The sequence below is a fragment of the Corapipo altera genome, unplaced genomic scaffold, assembly GCF_003945725.1.
Source record: "Corapipo altera isolate COAL_440 unplaced genomic scaffold, ASM394572v1 0, whole genome shotgun sequence".
Lineage (NCBI taxonomy): Eukaryota > Metazoa > Chordata > Aves > Passeriformes > Pipridae > Corapipo > Corapipo altera.
Genome location: NW_020884872.1, coordinates 39,037,279 through 39,052,944, shown reverse-complemented (window position 1 = coordinate 39,052,944; position 15,666 = coordinate 39,037,279). Strand labels below are relative to the sequence as shown.

Here is a 15,666-nt window from a genome sequence, read left to right as displayed (position 1 = left end):
CAACACAAAACAAAGCAATACCTAGTGTTGTGCAAACTGATGAACTTCCGAACCACTCCAAAGCACGTTACCACACTCCGTACATGTGCTGTACTCCTTTCAGTGAAAACATAATACAATGCTGAGCTCAGATTCTTAATTACTGTACAAAAAATCTTATTTTTAGTGGCTTCACTAAAAAACAGGCTCAAAGAAGATCAATAGCAATTGATATACACTCAAACATATCTAAAAGGTGACATTAAATCCAAGATTACATTTTCTACCCAGTAATCTCTAATAATCTTTTCCCCTCACTTTCCTAGTCTCTGTAGGCTTGTCCCATTGTCTTCAGAGTTCTTCCTTTGCCAAAATTAAATTTGGGCCTAAGTTGTTCTTCAAATTACAATCTCCCTTGAGTACCTGGGAGCAGGCATGCAGTCATGAGAATAAGAAATCCTAATGCCTGTTATACTCCTTCTATTCCTATCTATAAATCTAAGCATCACACCTCACTCAGCTGACAGTCATGGCAAGTACATTTTTTTCATCCTTCATCTCATCATCTGCACCCAACTGCTATTGCTTAAAACTCTTTTCTTCAATTGCCTTCAATTCTTCCACCCACAAATTCTGGTAACGGTTTATGTCTGAGCAAGTTCTACTGTAAGCTTAAATTGGATCTCAATGATAAAAAATCTGAATCTAGTAATTTTCTCTTAAATTTGTTACTATGGATGCTTATGTTATTAAGCCCCTTCTCTAGACTCCTAACATTTCTTTCTTTTTTCCATGACCTTTTCACAAAACCCATGAACTATTCCCATTTCTCCCCAAACTGAAACACTAACAAAAACCTGCTGCCTCAGTGTAGTACAATGTCTTCTCAGACCAGGTGAGCTGGGTTGGGTAAATCCCTACAAGAGTGTGCATTCCAGCACTCATTTCACATACTGCCAGCATAAAGTCTCCTAACCCCGTGAGCACAGGAAAATACTCAAAAAACAGGAGCCAGAAGAACATTATAACAAAAGGGAGGCAGGAGTTATGCAGGAGGACAAAGAGAAGGCTTGTGCATAGCAGCACAGAGATGGACTGTATGGGCAAAAGTAATTCCATAGTGGTTTGCAAGCTAAAATTAGGGAGAGCCCTAAGGACAGGCCAATATCCCTTCTCTGGACACCTGTAAAGATGCTGACACAGAACCAGTTACATTTACTGGGCAACATCTTCCCATCACATTTCTGGACTTGCAAACCACTTGAGTGTGCAAGTTTGCTTTCTTGTGATACCAATTATTTTGTAGCTTCTAGCCTAGAAATTGCAATTATAGATGCAAAATCAATGATTAAACAGCCTTAAACATTGTCCTTCGATCTTGAAGCACATATTATGTGTTACCAGAATCAGAAATGTTTTATTCCAGCACTTCCAGTGAATGACAGGTCATGCAAATAGTTAAATTAAAGACAAGAGGATTAAAACTTCAAGTGGGGCCCTTTATGTACTTTGGCCTATCTACCTACTATTTCCTTCCACTTTAAAACAACCCATAGCTTCTTCTAATGAAACTATTATACAATGAATTCCTGTTCTGGCTTTACTCTCACGAGTACTCTCATGAATTCCCTGTTCATCACTAGGTCTACCTGTCATTCAAAACAACTGCAAACACCATTCTTGCAACACAGAAACAGAACAAGACCCTTATTTCTCACTCACTACTTACAGTCTCACTTTCAAAATAATTTTTCTCAGCAATGTTTCAAAGAAAATTGGTTTATTTCTATTTTCCTTCAAGCTTTCAGTATTACTGTATATGTGGACTTTGCTTCTCCTGATGGGAAATGATCTAACCTGTTACCTTAGATTTTGAGAGAAATTCACACATTCTGAGATCCAAGCAAGAACAAAACTGTTACTTACAGAAACTGCATAGGATCCATAGACATAATTAAAACCACATACCAATTTTGGTGGTAAAATTCAGTGTCCATACCCTAACCTGTTCAATATGCAATTAAACAACAAACACTTGGGTTCAATGTAAAAGAATTCATAAAGAATGCTATTAATAACTTTTTATGAGCCAGAGATAGCATTCACCTCACTTTAATTTCCTAAAGTTCAGAATCTAGGCTGGTCATTCAGGCATCACCAGTTGGTGTAAAGAGATGTGAGTTGAATCTCTTGCCAGGAACTACAAATGAAACTCACATTTCAAATGCAAGTTTGTCATCTAAGGAAGGAGACTAAAGAGGGCAGTGGTGAAGTACAAACTCACAATTCTTACCAGTACTGTGTGTCAGTAGAAACAATAAACCAACAGTTATTTCAAGTCCTGTACACAAACTGGTCTGCCTACCAGAAGGCAAAATGTATTAACTGATATATTTCACTAGATGTGTAGACAACTTTAAGTCCCTGAGATGCAGAAGGCAGCAGCAGAGGTACAGGTTGATACCCAGCATATCACAGAATCACAGAATGGGTCAGATTGGAAGGGAACCACAGTGGATCACCTGGTACAACCTCCCTGCTCAAGCAGGGTGATCCTAGAGCACATTTTACAGGATTGCATCCAGAGATGGTTCTTGAGTACTTCCAGTGAGGGAGACTCTACAACCTCCCCAGGCAATATGTTACAGTGCACAGTCATCCACACAGTAACGAAGTTCTTCCTTATATTCAGGTGGAGCTTCCCGTGCATCAGTTTCTGCCTGTTGCCTCTTGTCCTATTGTTTGGCATTGAGAAGAGCCTGGATCCATCCTCTTGACACCCTCCCTTCAGATACTTATATACACTGATGAGGTCCCCTCTCAGACATCTCCAGGTTAAACAGGACCAGATATGGAGAGAAGAAAGAGAGAAATTACAGAAGACTGAGTCCAGATCAGCAGCAAAAATAGAAGTATTTTAGAGAAAAGTCTTTTATACTACCATTCTAAAACATTATTTAAATTGTGCATGCTACTTTTACCAGAAAGTAACATAATACCAAAAACTATTCCTGCGACTTGTGGAATATATAAGTAAACAGCAAGACATCTAGACATGTGATGAGAAATGAGCATCTGCATCTCCCTCCTCACTAACAGGAACGCTACAATCGTGACTGTTCTTGGAGCCAAGACTCAGCCAGAAGTGCAGTACAACAGTCAAGATGATACTGGGATTCATGATGTCTGGGATTCATGTTTCCTCTGATGTCCTAATGATTTACCTTACTCATCCTTACCTTAACTCACGAATACACCTTTGCTGAACAAAGAAAGCGGCCAAGGCAGCCAGCACCCTGCACTGTATTAATGAGAACAAGACCAATGGGAAGTGAGGATCTCCCTTTACTTGATACTCACTAGACCACACCTACAATACTGTATGCAGTTTTGGGCCCAAAACAAGAGAAAATATGGGCAAACTGAGGTGCATTCAGATGGTCATGGGGCAAGAGCACTTGCTCTGTGAAAAGCAGCTCAGGAAACAGCCTGTTCAACTTGACAAGAGATGGCTTTGAGGTGTCCTAATAGCAGTCTTCTCATACCTGTGGTTATCCAGGAAACACAGCCAATCTCTTCACAGGGGTACGTGTCAGAGTTGACCAGAATAAGAGAGGCCCCAACTTGATCCAAGGAAAAGGGTTCTCATGATGCAGACAAAAACTGAAGCAAGTTGCCCAGAGAAGTTGTGTAGTCTCTATCCCTGTAGGTTTTCAAGGCATGTTGGATAAAACACACCATGGTCTGCTCACACAGAGGACCCTACCCTGAATAAGGAGACTGGACTAGTGACTCACAAGGTGCCTTCCAACCTGAATTTTACTGAAATAAAAGTTGTGGGGCTGTGTTAGGCTAGACAAAATGAGGGGAGGGAAAGAAGATAAACAGACTTGCAATTACTCTGCTATTACTTGATAGCACAAATATTTCAAATTGCAGCATTGTTCTTATACAGATACACTCACAGAGCTGAAGCCTGGCATGGGTGGGATGATCTCCCTCACAGTTTGTAACAACACACAGCACTGGAAAAAAGCAACGGTTCAGGGAAAGGATGAGAAAAAGCAATTCTGCGTGGCCAAGAACTTCTGTCAGAATGTCAGCAATATGATGGTAACTCTGGCTGTTAGTAAAGGTCATGAGCAATTACAGTCAAAACACTGCAAAGAGAGGTGGTTACGCGGGTAATTCCAAAGGAAAAGAGGTGTCCTGTAAGACAGAGAAATCCAGAGTGACAGTGATATTGATGTGTTTTCTCAAGATTTTAAGAGAAAATAGTTGACACACTTAAAGAAATTACAGTGGCCAAAAGTCTTCATGGAAAGGCCATTAAATCAATAGGACAGGATATTACCCTGGTATAGTCTGTCCTTCTTTAACATTAATTGGAAGTGGGGAAAAGAGAGTTGTATCTGACATGGTCCATAAAATGTAATTAAACCTTTGGAGTAAAAAAAAAAGGAGAAAACTCTAGATAGCTATATATTTTGGTTTAAGAACAATGATTTACTACTGCCTGAATAGTTCTATTTTTGAAGAAAAATGGTATTAAACACTCTTTAGACAGACAAAATGAAAAGGGTATTACGTTTGCTAAGTCAATAACATGACTGGGTCCATCCATTTCCCCTGTTTCTTACTGAATTATCTATGCAATACTTACCCTCTCTGTCAGAATGCTGCAAAAAATATTTTGAAAGATAAGAAAAGGAAAGGTAGCAGCAGTTCATATAGAAAATACATCCTGTTATGACATGTGATCTCTGCTTAAGCAGTTCACTTAAAATGTCATGCAAGTTTCACACTCAATTCTACTTAAATCAAGAAAGTTATGACAATTATTTGACCAGGTTCAAGTTCAAAGAATGTATACTTTTAGACCCTGAGAAACATACAGGACAACTTGATTAGGAAGGAACAGAAAAGTGCATTGCTCCAAAAAAGAAATGACAAGTACTACAGTGAAACATGGTGTATTTTTCTTCTACCAACAGTAACTATTGAAGGAGTTCAGGATTACACAGAAAAATAATTTGGCTAGTTCACCAGAGAACAAAAGTGTACCAGAGCTAGTAGCAGAAGAAAAATGCCACAACATGCCCCTAGAATTTATTTTTCTTATTTCACTTCATGACTACACCTTTGTGCCTGTAACTACACTTGAAAATTCACAACATAAATCAGGCAGTCACGTAACCTGACTTCCCAGAAGTTCCCCAAGAAGAACAAATACAACCATATGAACAAGAGAAGAAGAACAGGCAAAACCTGTGGTTTCATCACATCAGTAGTCAGATAAAAGTAATTTTCAAGAGGAAACTTCTTTTGAAATAGGCAGTTGGGTTACTATTGGGAGTTATGCGAATGTATAGACAGACTCAGAGAAATGTTGGTTGGAAGGGACCTTTGAAGGTCATCCAGCCCAGCCTCCCCCTCAGAGCAGGGCTAAAGCCAATGCTAGACAACACTTTTTCAAGGGAAGAGGCTGTACTCTGCAGAACAGTGGGTGGCAGAGACAGCAGGATGTCTGGTTCAAACCAGGCCTGGTTCGTGCCCTCCACTCTCTGGAGGCACCTAGCATTCCATGTCAAAAATCAGCCAAGGAAAGCATGAACTGACACGGTGATCCTTTCTAAAGGATAAAAAGCAGACACTGCAGTAAATGAAGCATTCAAAGCAATACTTCTATCCTGAATATGAGAAAATAAGGAAGGGAAAACTCTGATCACACATATAAAGTCACCAGAAGAAAAACTATAAGCAGCAGGTGACATGAAACTTATCAACAATATGACACACACTCTTCAGTCATTAAGCAAAGCTCTGTTCAATATTCCAGTGGTCTCAAACACATAAACAAGCTCAAAGAAACTTCCTTGCAAAGCTGATGCAGAACACCACAGCAATTTGGAAAGTGAGGAGCAAACACGCTGCAAAAACGCATGGAAAATGAACTATGACGCACATATCAAGAAGTTAATAGTTGTCAGCAGGAGAATGCAGATTTAAAAATATTAGCAATGTATATTTAGGTAATTTTTTCTTTTGTTTAACATGTAACACCCTTGACAATTCACGTTTTGAGACAGACAGTAACAGAGACATCTGTTCTTTTATTTACCCATGGCAGAAGAATGATGTACTACACTTTGATAATAAGACATGTTAGTGTTCATGTGACTTTGACAGCTATGATGGAGTGAGGGCAGGAGATGAGTGCTGACGAAGGATAATTATATTTTTAAGACATGGTGTAGGTTTTAAAGGCTTTTCTTGGGGAGTGTGTGTGTGTGAAGAACGATGGAAATATGCCTGTTTTTTGTTCAGATGCAAAATTTAGAGCCTCTCTTAATTGCCTTTGTCACACCATGAACAATTTTAATTGTCAAGAAATTGCTTTTCCAGTTTGACTGCCTGCTTAAACTAGAGTGTATATAAAACAAGTCCACTCCACACAGAGATCAACATCAAATAACTTGGTCACGGAAATATTTACAATTGTGCCTCTGTATGTTAACCTCTATATAATTCACTACCTTGCTATTTTCAAAGAAGGGCAAAAATTACAGAAGCAGCAAATTAAAAAATTCCTGGAGCAAAAAATTAGGAAATTAATTGTCTGGAGTTAACACAGATACAACTAAATGCAGGTTAACTCAAAAGCAAAATGTTTACATAACTCTATAATGGAAAAGGATACAGAAAAGGTAGGAGATGAAAACATAGCAAAATTAAATCCCTAAGACAATTAAAAAAAAAAAAAAAGGGATAACAAACCCCCAACATTGTGGTCCAAACACTGAGGGCAAAAAGATAAATGCTCTGAAGTCTGACACGTCATCTTGTGAGGATACAGAAACATAAAATGGTTTGGGTTGGAAGGGACCTTAAAAATCACCTAGTGCCAACCCTCCTCCCGTGGGCAGGGACACCTTCCGCTGGACAGGTGTAGACAGTTATCGATTGTCACAGCTTCTCTTCATGTATGACACCTAAACTATTTCCTTTCTCTTTTCCCTTTAATGTAGATACTAGCTCTTCAAATACACGTCACTAACCACTACCAAGGCAAAGGTATGTTACTAAAACGAGTATCTGGATCATAACGAACACTCTCGTTTGGAGGATGCGCCTGGCCACCAGGAGAAGGCGAGAGCGTCACGGACAGCTCCTCCTGCGCTCGGCCGTGTCACCGATGAGCCACTCCTCCCACCTCTGGGGTGCGAGGCGCTGCTGTGCTCTCGCACCACGGGCAGCCGGGTCCCCGGGAGGGAGCCCCGAGCCCGGGGGCAGAGGCCGAGCCGCCCGCAGCTCCCGCCCGGCCGGCGGGGCCGAGCCGCGCCGCTGTCACACGTGGCTCTTACGGGCCCGCCCCCGCCGCCCGCAGCCCGGCGGCGGCAGGCGAGCTCCCCGGCGGTGCGGGACAGCCGGCAGCGCCCTTCCCCGCCGCCGGCCCCCCGCGCCGGCCCCGGCGGGACCCGCAGCCTGCACCGAACCACCCCCGCTCCCCGTCTCCGCTCCCCCGGTGGGGCCGCGCATCACGTGGAGAGAAGGGCGGACCGCCCCGCCCCGCTCAGCCCGGCCCCACGGCGCTCGGCCGGGGCACTCACTCGCCAGCGCTGCTGTTGTGTCCTCGCCTTCACTCGTGCCTGCGGCCGCCGCCTTCTGCCTGTCCCGGGGCGCCTCTCCGGGGAGTAGGCGGCGGGGCGGAGCGGGACGCGGGGCGGTGCCTGCCCGCGCTCCCTCCCCCGCGGCCGGGGCAGCGCCGGGTGCCCGGGGCTGGGGGGGCCGAGCCGGGGTTGTTTGCCCGGGCCAGCGCGGCTGCCAGAGGACGGAGCGTGCTTGGCGGGGGAGCGGGAGCGCGGGCAGGGCGGGCAGCCGGGCCCGGAGCCGGGAGAGCGGGGCAGCCTGCGCCGCCTGCCAAAGCAGGAGCAGCGCCCAGCTCCCGGGAAGAGCCGCTCCCAAAACCCGGTGCCGGGGCCTCGCCTCCTGGAGGCCGTAAAAAACGTGTGTCAAGCAATACAACCACAGCTAGTCAGTCTGGCTCTTGGGGAGCTTTAAAAACCGCGTTATTTTACAGACGCTGTTGACTACTCAACAAGAAGGGGTTTTGGCTGCAGAGATTGGTCTTGAGCCTGAAGTAGGAGTTTTAAACTTGGAGGGTGCCAAGTGCCTTTCTGTTTACCGCCTTTGCTGGCAGCTTCCATGTCTCAGCGGAGGACTCCCTCAAGCTGGCTCTGTAGGGATTGGTCTGCTCTTTAGCAAAGTACGTGAAGGCTCCACACAGTAAAATCACTGTAAGAAAATGAATGTGCTGGTAAGAGGAATAAGAGCGAGATACCCCCTTATGCACTGACATAGAACGATTCAGTACTTGTTCACCAGTGCTGCAGAAACAGACCTGGGGTCCAGGTCAACGGCAGTTTGAATTATGAGTCAGCAGTGCCCTGGCAGCCAGGAGGGCTAACTGTGTCTTGGGGGCCATCAGGCAAAGCATCGACAGCTGGTCAAGGGAGGTCATTGTCCTGCTCTGGTCTGCACTGGGGTGGCCTCACCTTGAATCCTGGGTACACCATAACATAAGAAAGATATAAAGCTATTAGCATCCAAAGGGGGGCTACAAAGATGGTGAAGGATCTACAGGGGAACCCATACCAGGAGCAGCTTAAGTCACTTGGTTTGTTCAGCCTGGAGGAGACAGGGGAGATCTCAAAGCAGTCTTTGGCTATTAGAAAAACAAATTATTTGTTAGTAGAATTGCCTTGTGAAAAGTTTAGGGCTTGACATGCTTCAGTGATCTCAGACCTAGGGGGAGGTTAAACAAAGCTTGGGAAGAAGGATGCACCACTGATAGTGGACACAAAGAATGCAGAATTTACAGGCCTCAAAGACATCTGGTAGAATTCCCAAGATAAGGAAGAAACTGATAAACCCAACTCAGCAACTGCGCTGAAATCAGCTCCAGCTGGGTAAAGGTAATTCCAGCAGGGGTTTTTTTGTGACCACCGACTAAAGAAACCTGACCCAAAAGGAAAGACTCAGCATGTGGACTAATTAGCATGAAAAGCAAGAGAATCATTAACCAATAGAAGGTAGAATACTAATTAGTAAGAGAACTATATAACTTGTAGTCAATGAACACTAATTCCTTTGTTTGCTAAAATGTATAAATAGTAAAAGGTTTTGATAGATGGTGTGCTTGATTTGTGGAATACCACCAAGCACCCAGGCTTGCACATCTCAGAAATAAATAATCAATGTCTCTCTTGACTGTGCAATTATTGGCTTGCTGCACACCAGGTAACAAATCTCATTTTGACAGTCAACAAGATTGCTCAGCATTTGGGGCAGAAGCTCTTGCTTTTTTCCTATATTTTATTGTTTTAAAGCTTGAATTAATGAGTTATGTATTCTGTCACTTTCTTCAAGTGCTTCTTTTTGTTGTTTAGGCACACACATTCAGCATCAATACAATCACGCTGAATCAAGATTTTGAACTAGTACTCCAAGAGAACATCTTCCCGTATGTCCCAGTGCCAGTCTACTAGGCCCATTAGATTTTCTTCCTAGCTTTCAGCAGAACCCTGTGTGGTGGTTTGGGCTAGGCCTTCCTTGGTGACCAGTTTGTAACCAAGGAAGGGTCCAGATTTACCCAGTATTCCCTACGATTTTTACGTAAGCCAGATTATAAGAAGAAAGGAGGAGAGGCCTTCGCCCTCATTCCTTCCGGCGGCTTGGAGGTGCAGGTTCCCTGCTGTTGAGTCTGCCGTGTTGGGGAGCGAGGCTTGGTAAGGCCTTGTCGACCTTGGGAGGCAGAGGTTGCCGGCGATCGTCCCGGAGCAACTCTCGGTTGTCCGAAGGAGAGTGGTGGGATATTTTCTTTGCTAACTCTTTAGTTACTAGATCTCGGGCTACTGATTGGGATATAGATATATATATATATTATTTTGGTTTTGTTCCCTTTCCCTTCCCCCTTCCCTTGTGAAATTGTATATATTTTAAATTGTATATATTTCAATTGTAACATAAGTGTAAATATATTTATATATATCACTTTAGCTGTCTCTCTCGTTTCGGGTTTTTCTTAGTTGGTTGTTTTTTCTCCCTCTTCTCCCTGAGGTTTGGGGGGGGGACGACTTCTGGTGGTAAGGTTTGGAGACTTGGCAGGGAGCCAGCTTCAAACCATATCACCCTGAATCAAAAACTTACCACAAAAATAAACACCATTGTCATAATTAAAATCTGTCAAAAAAAAAGATAGCAAAATGCAGATTTATTTCATGGCTTAATTACAAATGTATTTACTTCTTGCTCAGCTGAAAATAAATTGGAACATACCATTGCCAATCTGAATGATTAACACTACATAAAAAAAGTTCAACTCAGAAATCACAAGCTACACAATACCTGTAGAGATTTTTTCCTAACAAAAAAAATTGTTTAAAAACCCCCTGAACCACTTGACATGTATCATTACTGACACACACTGAACACCCATGCCACAACACTGCAGTGCAGCATTCTAATACAAAGGTCATCCGTCCTCCAGTGCTTGACAGCCCGTGCAGCTGTGCACATCCTCTTCCTTGGAGTGGCTATATGGTCCTTTTTCCTTACAGCACAGAGTCCAAGTTGCTGTGTTTATAACATTACGCCTATGTATAACCACTTCACATTATCGTGCAGTCCAGTACAGAGTCTGAAGTGCCCATTATTAGTGGCACCTGCTGCTTATGGTGGTACATGACAGAAGTTTGGCTCCCTCGGTGTTGACACTGCAGAAATCTAACCATGTAATCTCACTTTTGTTTCTAGTAAATTTTAGTCTTTTTGAGTTAAATGTGCCCTCATAAACGGATATTTGGTAGAGACATACCAAGAGCTGTGGAAGCGCTACTTAGTGAAAGGGCCAAGCCAAGAAACACTTGGGAATCTACATGTAATGACAGGTATGTAAATGTACCAATGCTCACATGAAATAGGGAACAAAGGCAGGAACCAGCAAATAAATATCAAGATATTGAAATTAAAAAACCTCACCGTACTGAAATGGGCTATGCTATTGCATTTAACATTCTAACAGCTACAGCTTGAAATAGCAACTTCAATTTAAGAAAAAAAATCTCACCTTTGCAAATTTACAGTTGCTTTAGATTGCTTTTTGGAGTTGAAGGATGCCAAAAGTCATTTCAATAAGAAGTTGTTACCATTTATTACAGAAACATAAACAAGATAGAAACAAATCAAACTGGACCTGAATGTTGTTTTCATACACAGAGACCTGATGTTCATTGCTTTATCAGTCATGTAAATTTATCAAAGTCATCCTAATTTGTTTTATCCCATTCCCTCATCGAGCTACTATAACTCTCCAACTCTCAAGGCAAGTACCTGCCAGTTTGCTTCAATGCCAGTCTTTTAACATTCTTGGGGCCAATAACGTATGAGAATGCTAGAGGTGTATGGGACCAGATTACTTCTACTGAAAGCATCAAGGGAGATTTTCTTCATGTACATGAGCTGATCACCTTAGTTACCCTTTGAAGTTAGTGAAGATGAGTACCTGGTTCAAGTATATGACTCCTCACATCCTAAAGGTGCTTCCTTTAGAAGATGAATCATAGTTCACATTACCTGTTCCCCCTCCAGTGGCTATACAGAGAAACTAGGATGAATAGCTCAGATGCGGGTATCTCAAATATGAAGGAAACAAGTTCCCAGTGAATAGGCCCAATATTTTTAAGAAACCATTCAAAAGTATTAAAGATTTTTATTTCTCAATGCCCATAAACACACACACAATCCACATCTCTAAAGTTTAAATACTAAGTATGACATTAAATAACAGGAAACTTCATGTACATGGCATTGGTCTAGACATGAGAGAAACATACAATTTGGGAACTCGGCTAGAAGTTTTTGGTGAAAAGAGACTGCCATCCATAGCAATCATTGTGACTATTTTTCAGACTCCATACTGTGCATTGAATCATTCTGTATTTTTCTCCTCGGAACTGTATTTGAACAAGCAATCTTTCAAAACAAAAAAGAAGAAAAAAGTAACCAGGCTTCTTAATTTCCCTAGGGAGTCAAGCAGGCCAGCTGATAAGGAAACTTTAATCTTCTGTAATTAGCAATGGGAAAAAAATCCAGCTAGAAAGACAGACAATGTTTGTAACAACAGTTATGTACAAACCCAATTTTTCTTCACCTTTCTCTCTTCAGGGTTGAGTGTTCTGCACTATTCCAGGAGTCAGTTATGAGGTATGAAAAACCAAGCAAAAGGTTAGCATTATAACCATTGTAATAAACCCCACTGTATTATTTGCACTTTCAAAATATTTCTGAAAATAAAGTAAAAAAATATTTAGTATTCTTGAAAGTCTTAAGGAAATTTTACAGTCATCTTTGTGGCTTCTTCTGAACACAATTCTGCCTCAACATTACACTCAGATGTAAGGGTATCCTTCTTATTACCATCATACAAGTAATCAATCACATTTCTATAGAACTGAAAATTATATAAAACAAATAAACCCTCACAAAAATATATACAACTAGCCAGAAAGCTAATTAAGAAGAAATCATGTTGTCTGTACTGGAAAATAAAAACCATTTTCAAATACTAACAAAACATCCAATTTGTTTGTCTGTCTCTTCCATCTAAAACTCTTGAGTAGAAGGACAAACTGACTTCCACAGAGGAATTTCTACAACAGCTTTGTTTTATAATGACCTAGAAAGAATTCATACCCCATACCTAATATTGATCTACTGGATTTTTGCAAAGCTAATATGGAAAGCAACAGGGAAAACTACACATGTGGATTTTATGATGAGAATAATAATTTAAGCTCAGGATGTATTTTTCCAAATATACAGAAAAACCCTGATTATATTAAACACATTTATCTTCAGCTATAAATTAGCTCACCCAGCCAGACCCTAACTCTTCAATTCCTCATGTTCTCAATATCAATGAAAAGTGGGCTATGTATGGAAAGCCTTAAAAGCCTGCCGTTTGTACTGAAGAGTGTACCTATTTCAGCACCTTTCAGATACAAAAGTTGGCACTGGCTAAACTATGGTGGTCATCAGAAGATGACTAGCCATACTGGTGCAGTGTTCTGCTTACCAGATGCTTACCATAGAGCATGTTTATATCCTGCAAATATATTCAGAAACTACTTTCTGAAAATTCTGTCTAGAAACCAGAAGAAATGGAAACAATTGTATCAACTTAGTACCCTATATGAACGAATTAGTCCTGCTGAGAAACAGGCTGTATTTGCAGGAGAGGAACACACATACATGCCTCTGGTATCTCGACCAAAACCAGTACAGCAGCATACTATATAACATAGCCAGATTAGTTCATTCAAAGCCAAATTTGTGGACAGCACCCCACTGCAACAGCCTTGCTGGCTAGATTTACAGCTAGTCTGGCAAAAATATTACATTAAAGTAGCTGCACAGCTTGTAGTACCTGAACTAGCTTTGCCAGAGGATGCTTTGGTAGCTCTGCAGTATTGCAATGTGCTCTGTAGACACACTTAGTTATTGAATCAACTGTCATTTCCAAGCAAATTTATAATGTAAAAGCAGCCTATTGTAGGTTCAAATCATATTATAGATGTAGAATGGTTATATGGTGGTCAGATGAGAAGGTCACACAACATCCTGCCCTATGGCAGGAACTTATCAGAGACTTTAAATGGTTCCACACGTAGATGAGTTGTGTATGGAGAACATTACACAATCTCCTATACAATAATCATTGGACTAATTAGGAAAGCTGCAAATACTGCACTGATCAATTTCTTCCAGGGGACATGGTTGGAAAGAATAAAGGAATATGAAAAGAGAGGGAAAGTTCCTTAGTTTTCAAAATTAATAGCAAACTTTCAATCTTAAACAAAGAAACCAACCCATCCCAACACAACCCCCCCAAAACAAACAAACAAACAAACAAAACCCAAAAAACAACCACCACAAATACACAGACGTGTGACTACTTCCTGAAACAGGAATGTAAATATTAGCACATGACAAACAACTCTGGACAGCCAGAGTTCAAACATGTATTAAAGCATAGCCCCTTTTGAGAGGTAACATGGTATCAACATATACCATCTCTGAATAATCCCACATTGATGTGCTCAGTTTATGCATTAACAGCTATGCTTATTCATCTGCCCCTTCAGCAAACACAGAAGCCATGGGAGACAAAGGTGAGCCACGTTCCTTCCAGGTAATAGATCAACAGCCAAGGTCAGATCTTCTGCACAGTTACTTTGTCACAGAAATTACCTCTTTATTCACCAGCTGCCAGGTGTAATGTCCTTAACCAGAAAGCACTGAAATGCCTAAGAACACGGCAATTAAGCTCCTGCAGACACTATACTGTATTTAGACCACTGACCTGCCACAGGAGCTAAAGCGATTCTGACCTGTTGCCCATGTTGTCTATACTAGATGAGGCTGCCTGCAGGAACAGAAACTCTAGCTGATTCCTCTGTTGCCTCACACTTCATTTCCCTTTGCTGCTTGCTAAAATCTCCGTCTTAATCTAAGAGTATTTTCTACACGCAAGCATACCTCAGTAGTACACTGGCTGACAGACATTTATGGTCAAATCTTTGCCCTTATTTACTCCTGTACAAATCCAACACTTCACAGGCTTGAGACAGAAACAAGCATAAGGGCACGTAACCAAAATTGTATGAGTAGACTGATGTGATGGAGAGAATCCTTTTTTCACTGGCTCTGCAGGACTGGCAGTAGAAGGCAGTAATAAAACTGGACAGATATTATTTATACTTGAAAAGATCAGGATTCAAACAGGAAATTGCACTTTTAAGTATCACTTTCAGAAATAAAACCACCTTCTGCTATTCATCCTTCTACTGAAATGTCATTTGATATCTTCATGTGACAAATGTATGCTGTGAAATTCCATCTGCATTGCTTTCATATACCTATAAAAATGTTCTAATGGACTTTAAAAGCAGTTCAAGAGTAAAAATAAAATGATCCCCCAAGCTGAAATGTTAGGATCTGTAGGAGGGCAAAACTGGACATTCAAGTGTGTGGTGCTGGTGGTGTTATCATTTTTGAGAAATAATGACTGAATCCTGTACATGGTCAAAAGCAGCCATGTAACATTAGTCGTAAACAGCATGCACGGACAACCTGGAAAGGAACATCAGGCACCGCCTTTCTTTTGCAACTGCTCCAGTTTTCTTCTTAAGAGGTTGTAGTTTTCCTTGGTTCCAGGTGCCGTAGGATCAAGCTTCAGAGAGACTTCATAGTGCTTCTTTGCTAAGTCAAGATTTCCCCAGCGATGATAAAGCACGGCTGGAACATCAATGGGGAATTTCATTAGCAATATTGTTGAATAATGTGGAATCTTGCAAACCACTTGGAAAACACCATTGAAGTATTTATTTCCAGTTAAGGGTCTGTCACTGGCTGGTGGCACAGTAGCTGCTTGTTCTGTTGCCAAATGTAAGACCAAAGCCTGGGAGCAGAACTGGCATGGGAATGATGAAGGAATGAATTACAATGCAGCCGTAAATGGCAGCTCTTATCTGGTGAGCTCATTGCAGGTTACAAGCATAGCATAAATGAACCAATTTGCAGATACTGAAGTGCAGCTACCTCTGGGCTGGACTGTGCAGCCCTCTT

The 15,666-nt window shown here is 41.7% G+C and overlaps 2 protein-coding genes across 5 annotated transcripts in view; both read right to left on the bottom strand.

Moving 5' to 3' along the window:
• The window catches only part of GGACT (gamma-glutamylamine cyclotransferase), a 29,298-nt gene extending 21,612 nt beyond the window's left edge, over nt 1-7,686 (bottom strand). The window contains exon 1 of one of the 2 annotated variants that reach the window (XM_027644659.1): nt 7,590-7,686. The gene's annotated coding sequence lies outside the window, so the exon portion shown is untranslated. The remainder of the gene's footprint in view (nt 1-7,589) is intronic. The other variant, XM_027644650.1, reaches the window with a different exon arrangement.
• Nucleotides 7,687-8,007: 321 nt separating this feature from the next.
• The window catches only part of TMTC4 (transmembrane and tetratricopeptide repeat containing 4), a 59,066-nt gene continuing 51,407 nt past the window's right edge, over nt 8,008-15,666 (bottom strand). For 2 of the 3 annotated variants that reach the window (XM_027644599.1, XM_027644609.1), the window contains one exon: nt 10,215-15,336. In XM_027644599.1, coding sequence (XP_027500400.1) covers nt 15,185-15,336 — 152 coding nt within the window. In that variant the 3' untranslated portion in view covers nt 10,215-15,184. Of the gene's footprint in view, nt 8,275-10,214; nt 15,337-15,666 lie in introns of those variants that run through there. The other variant, XM_027644632.1, reaches the window with a different exon arrangement.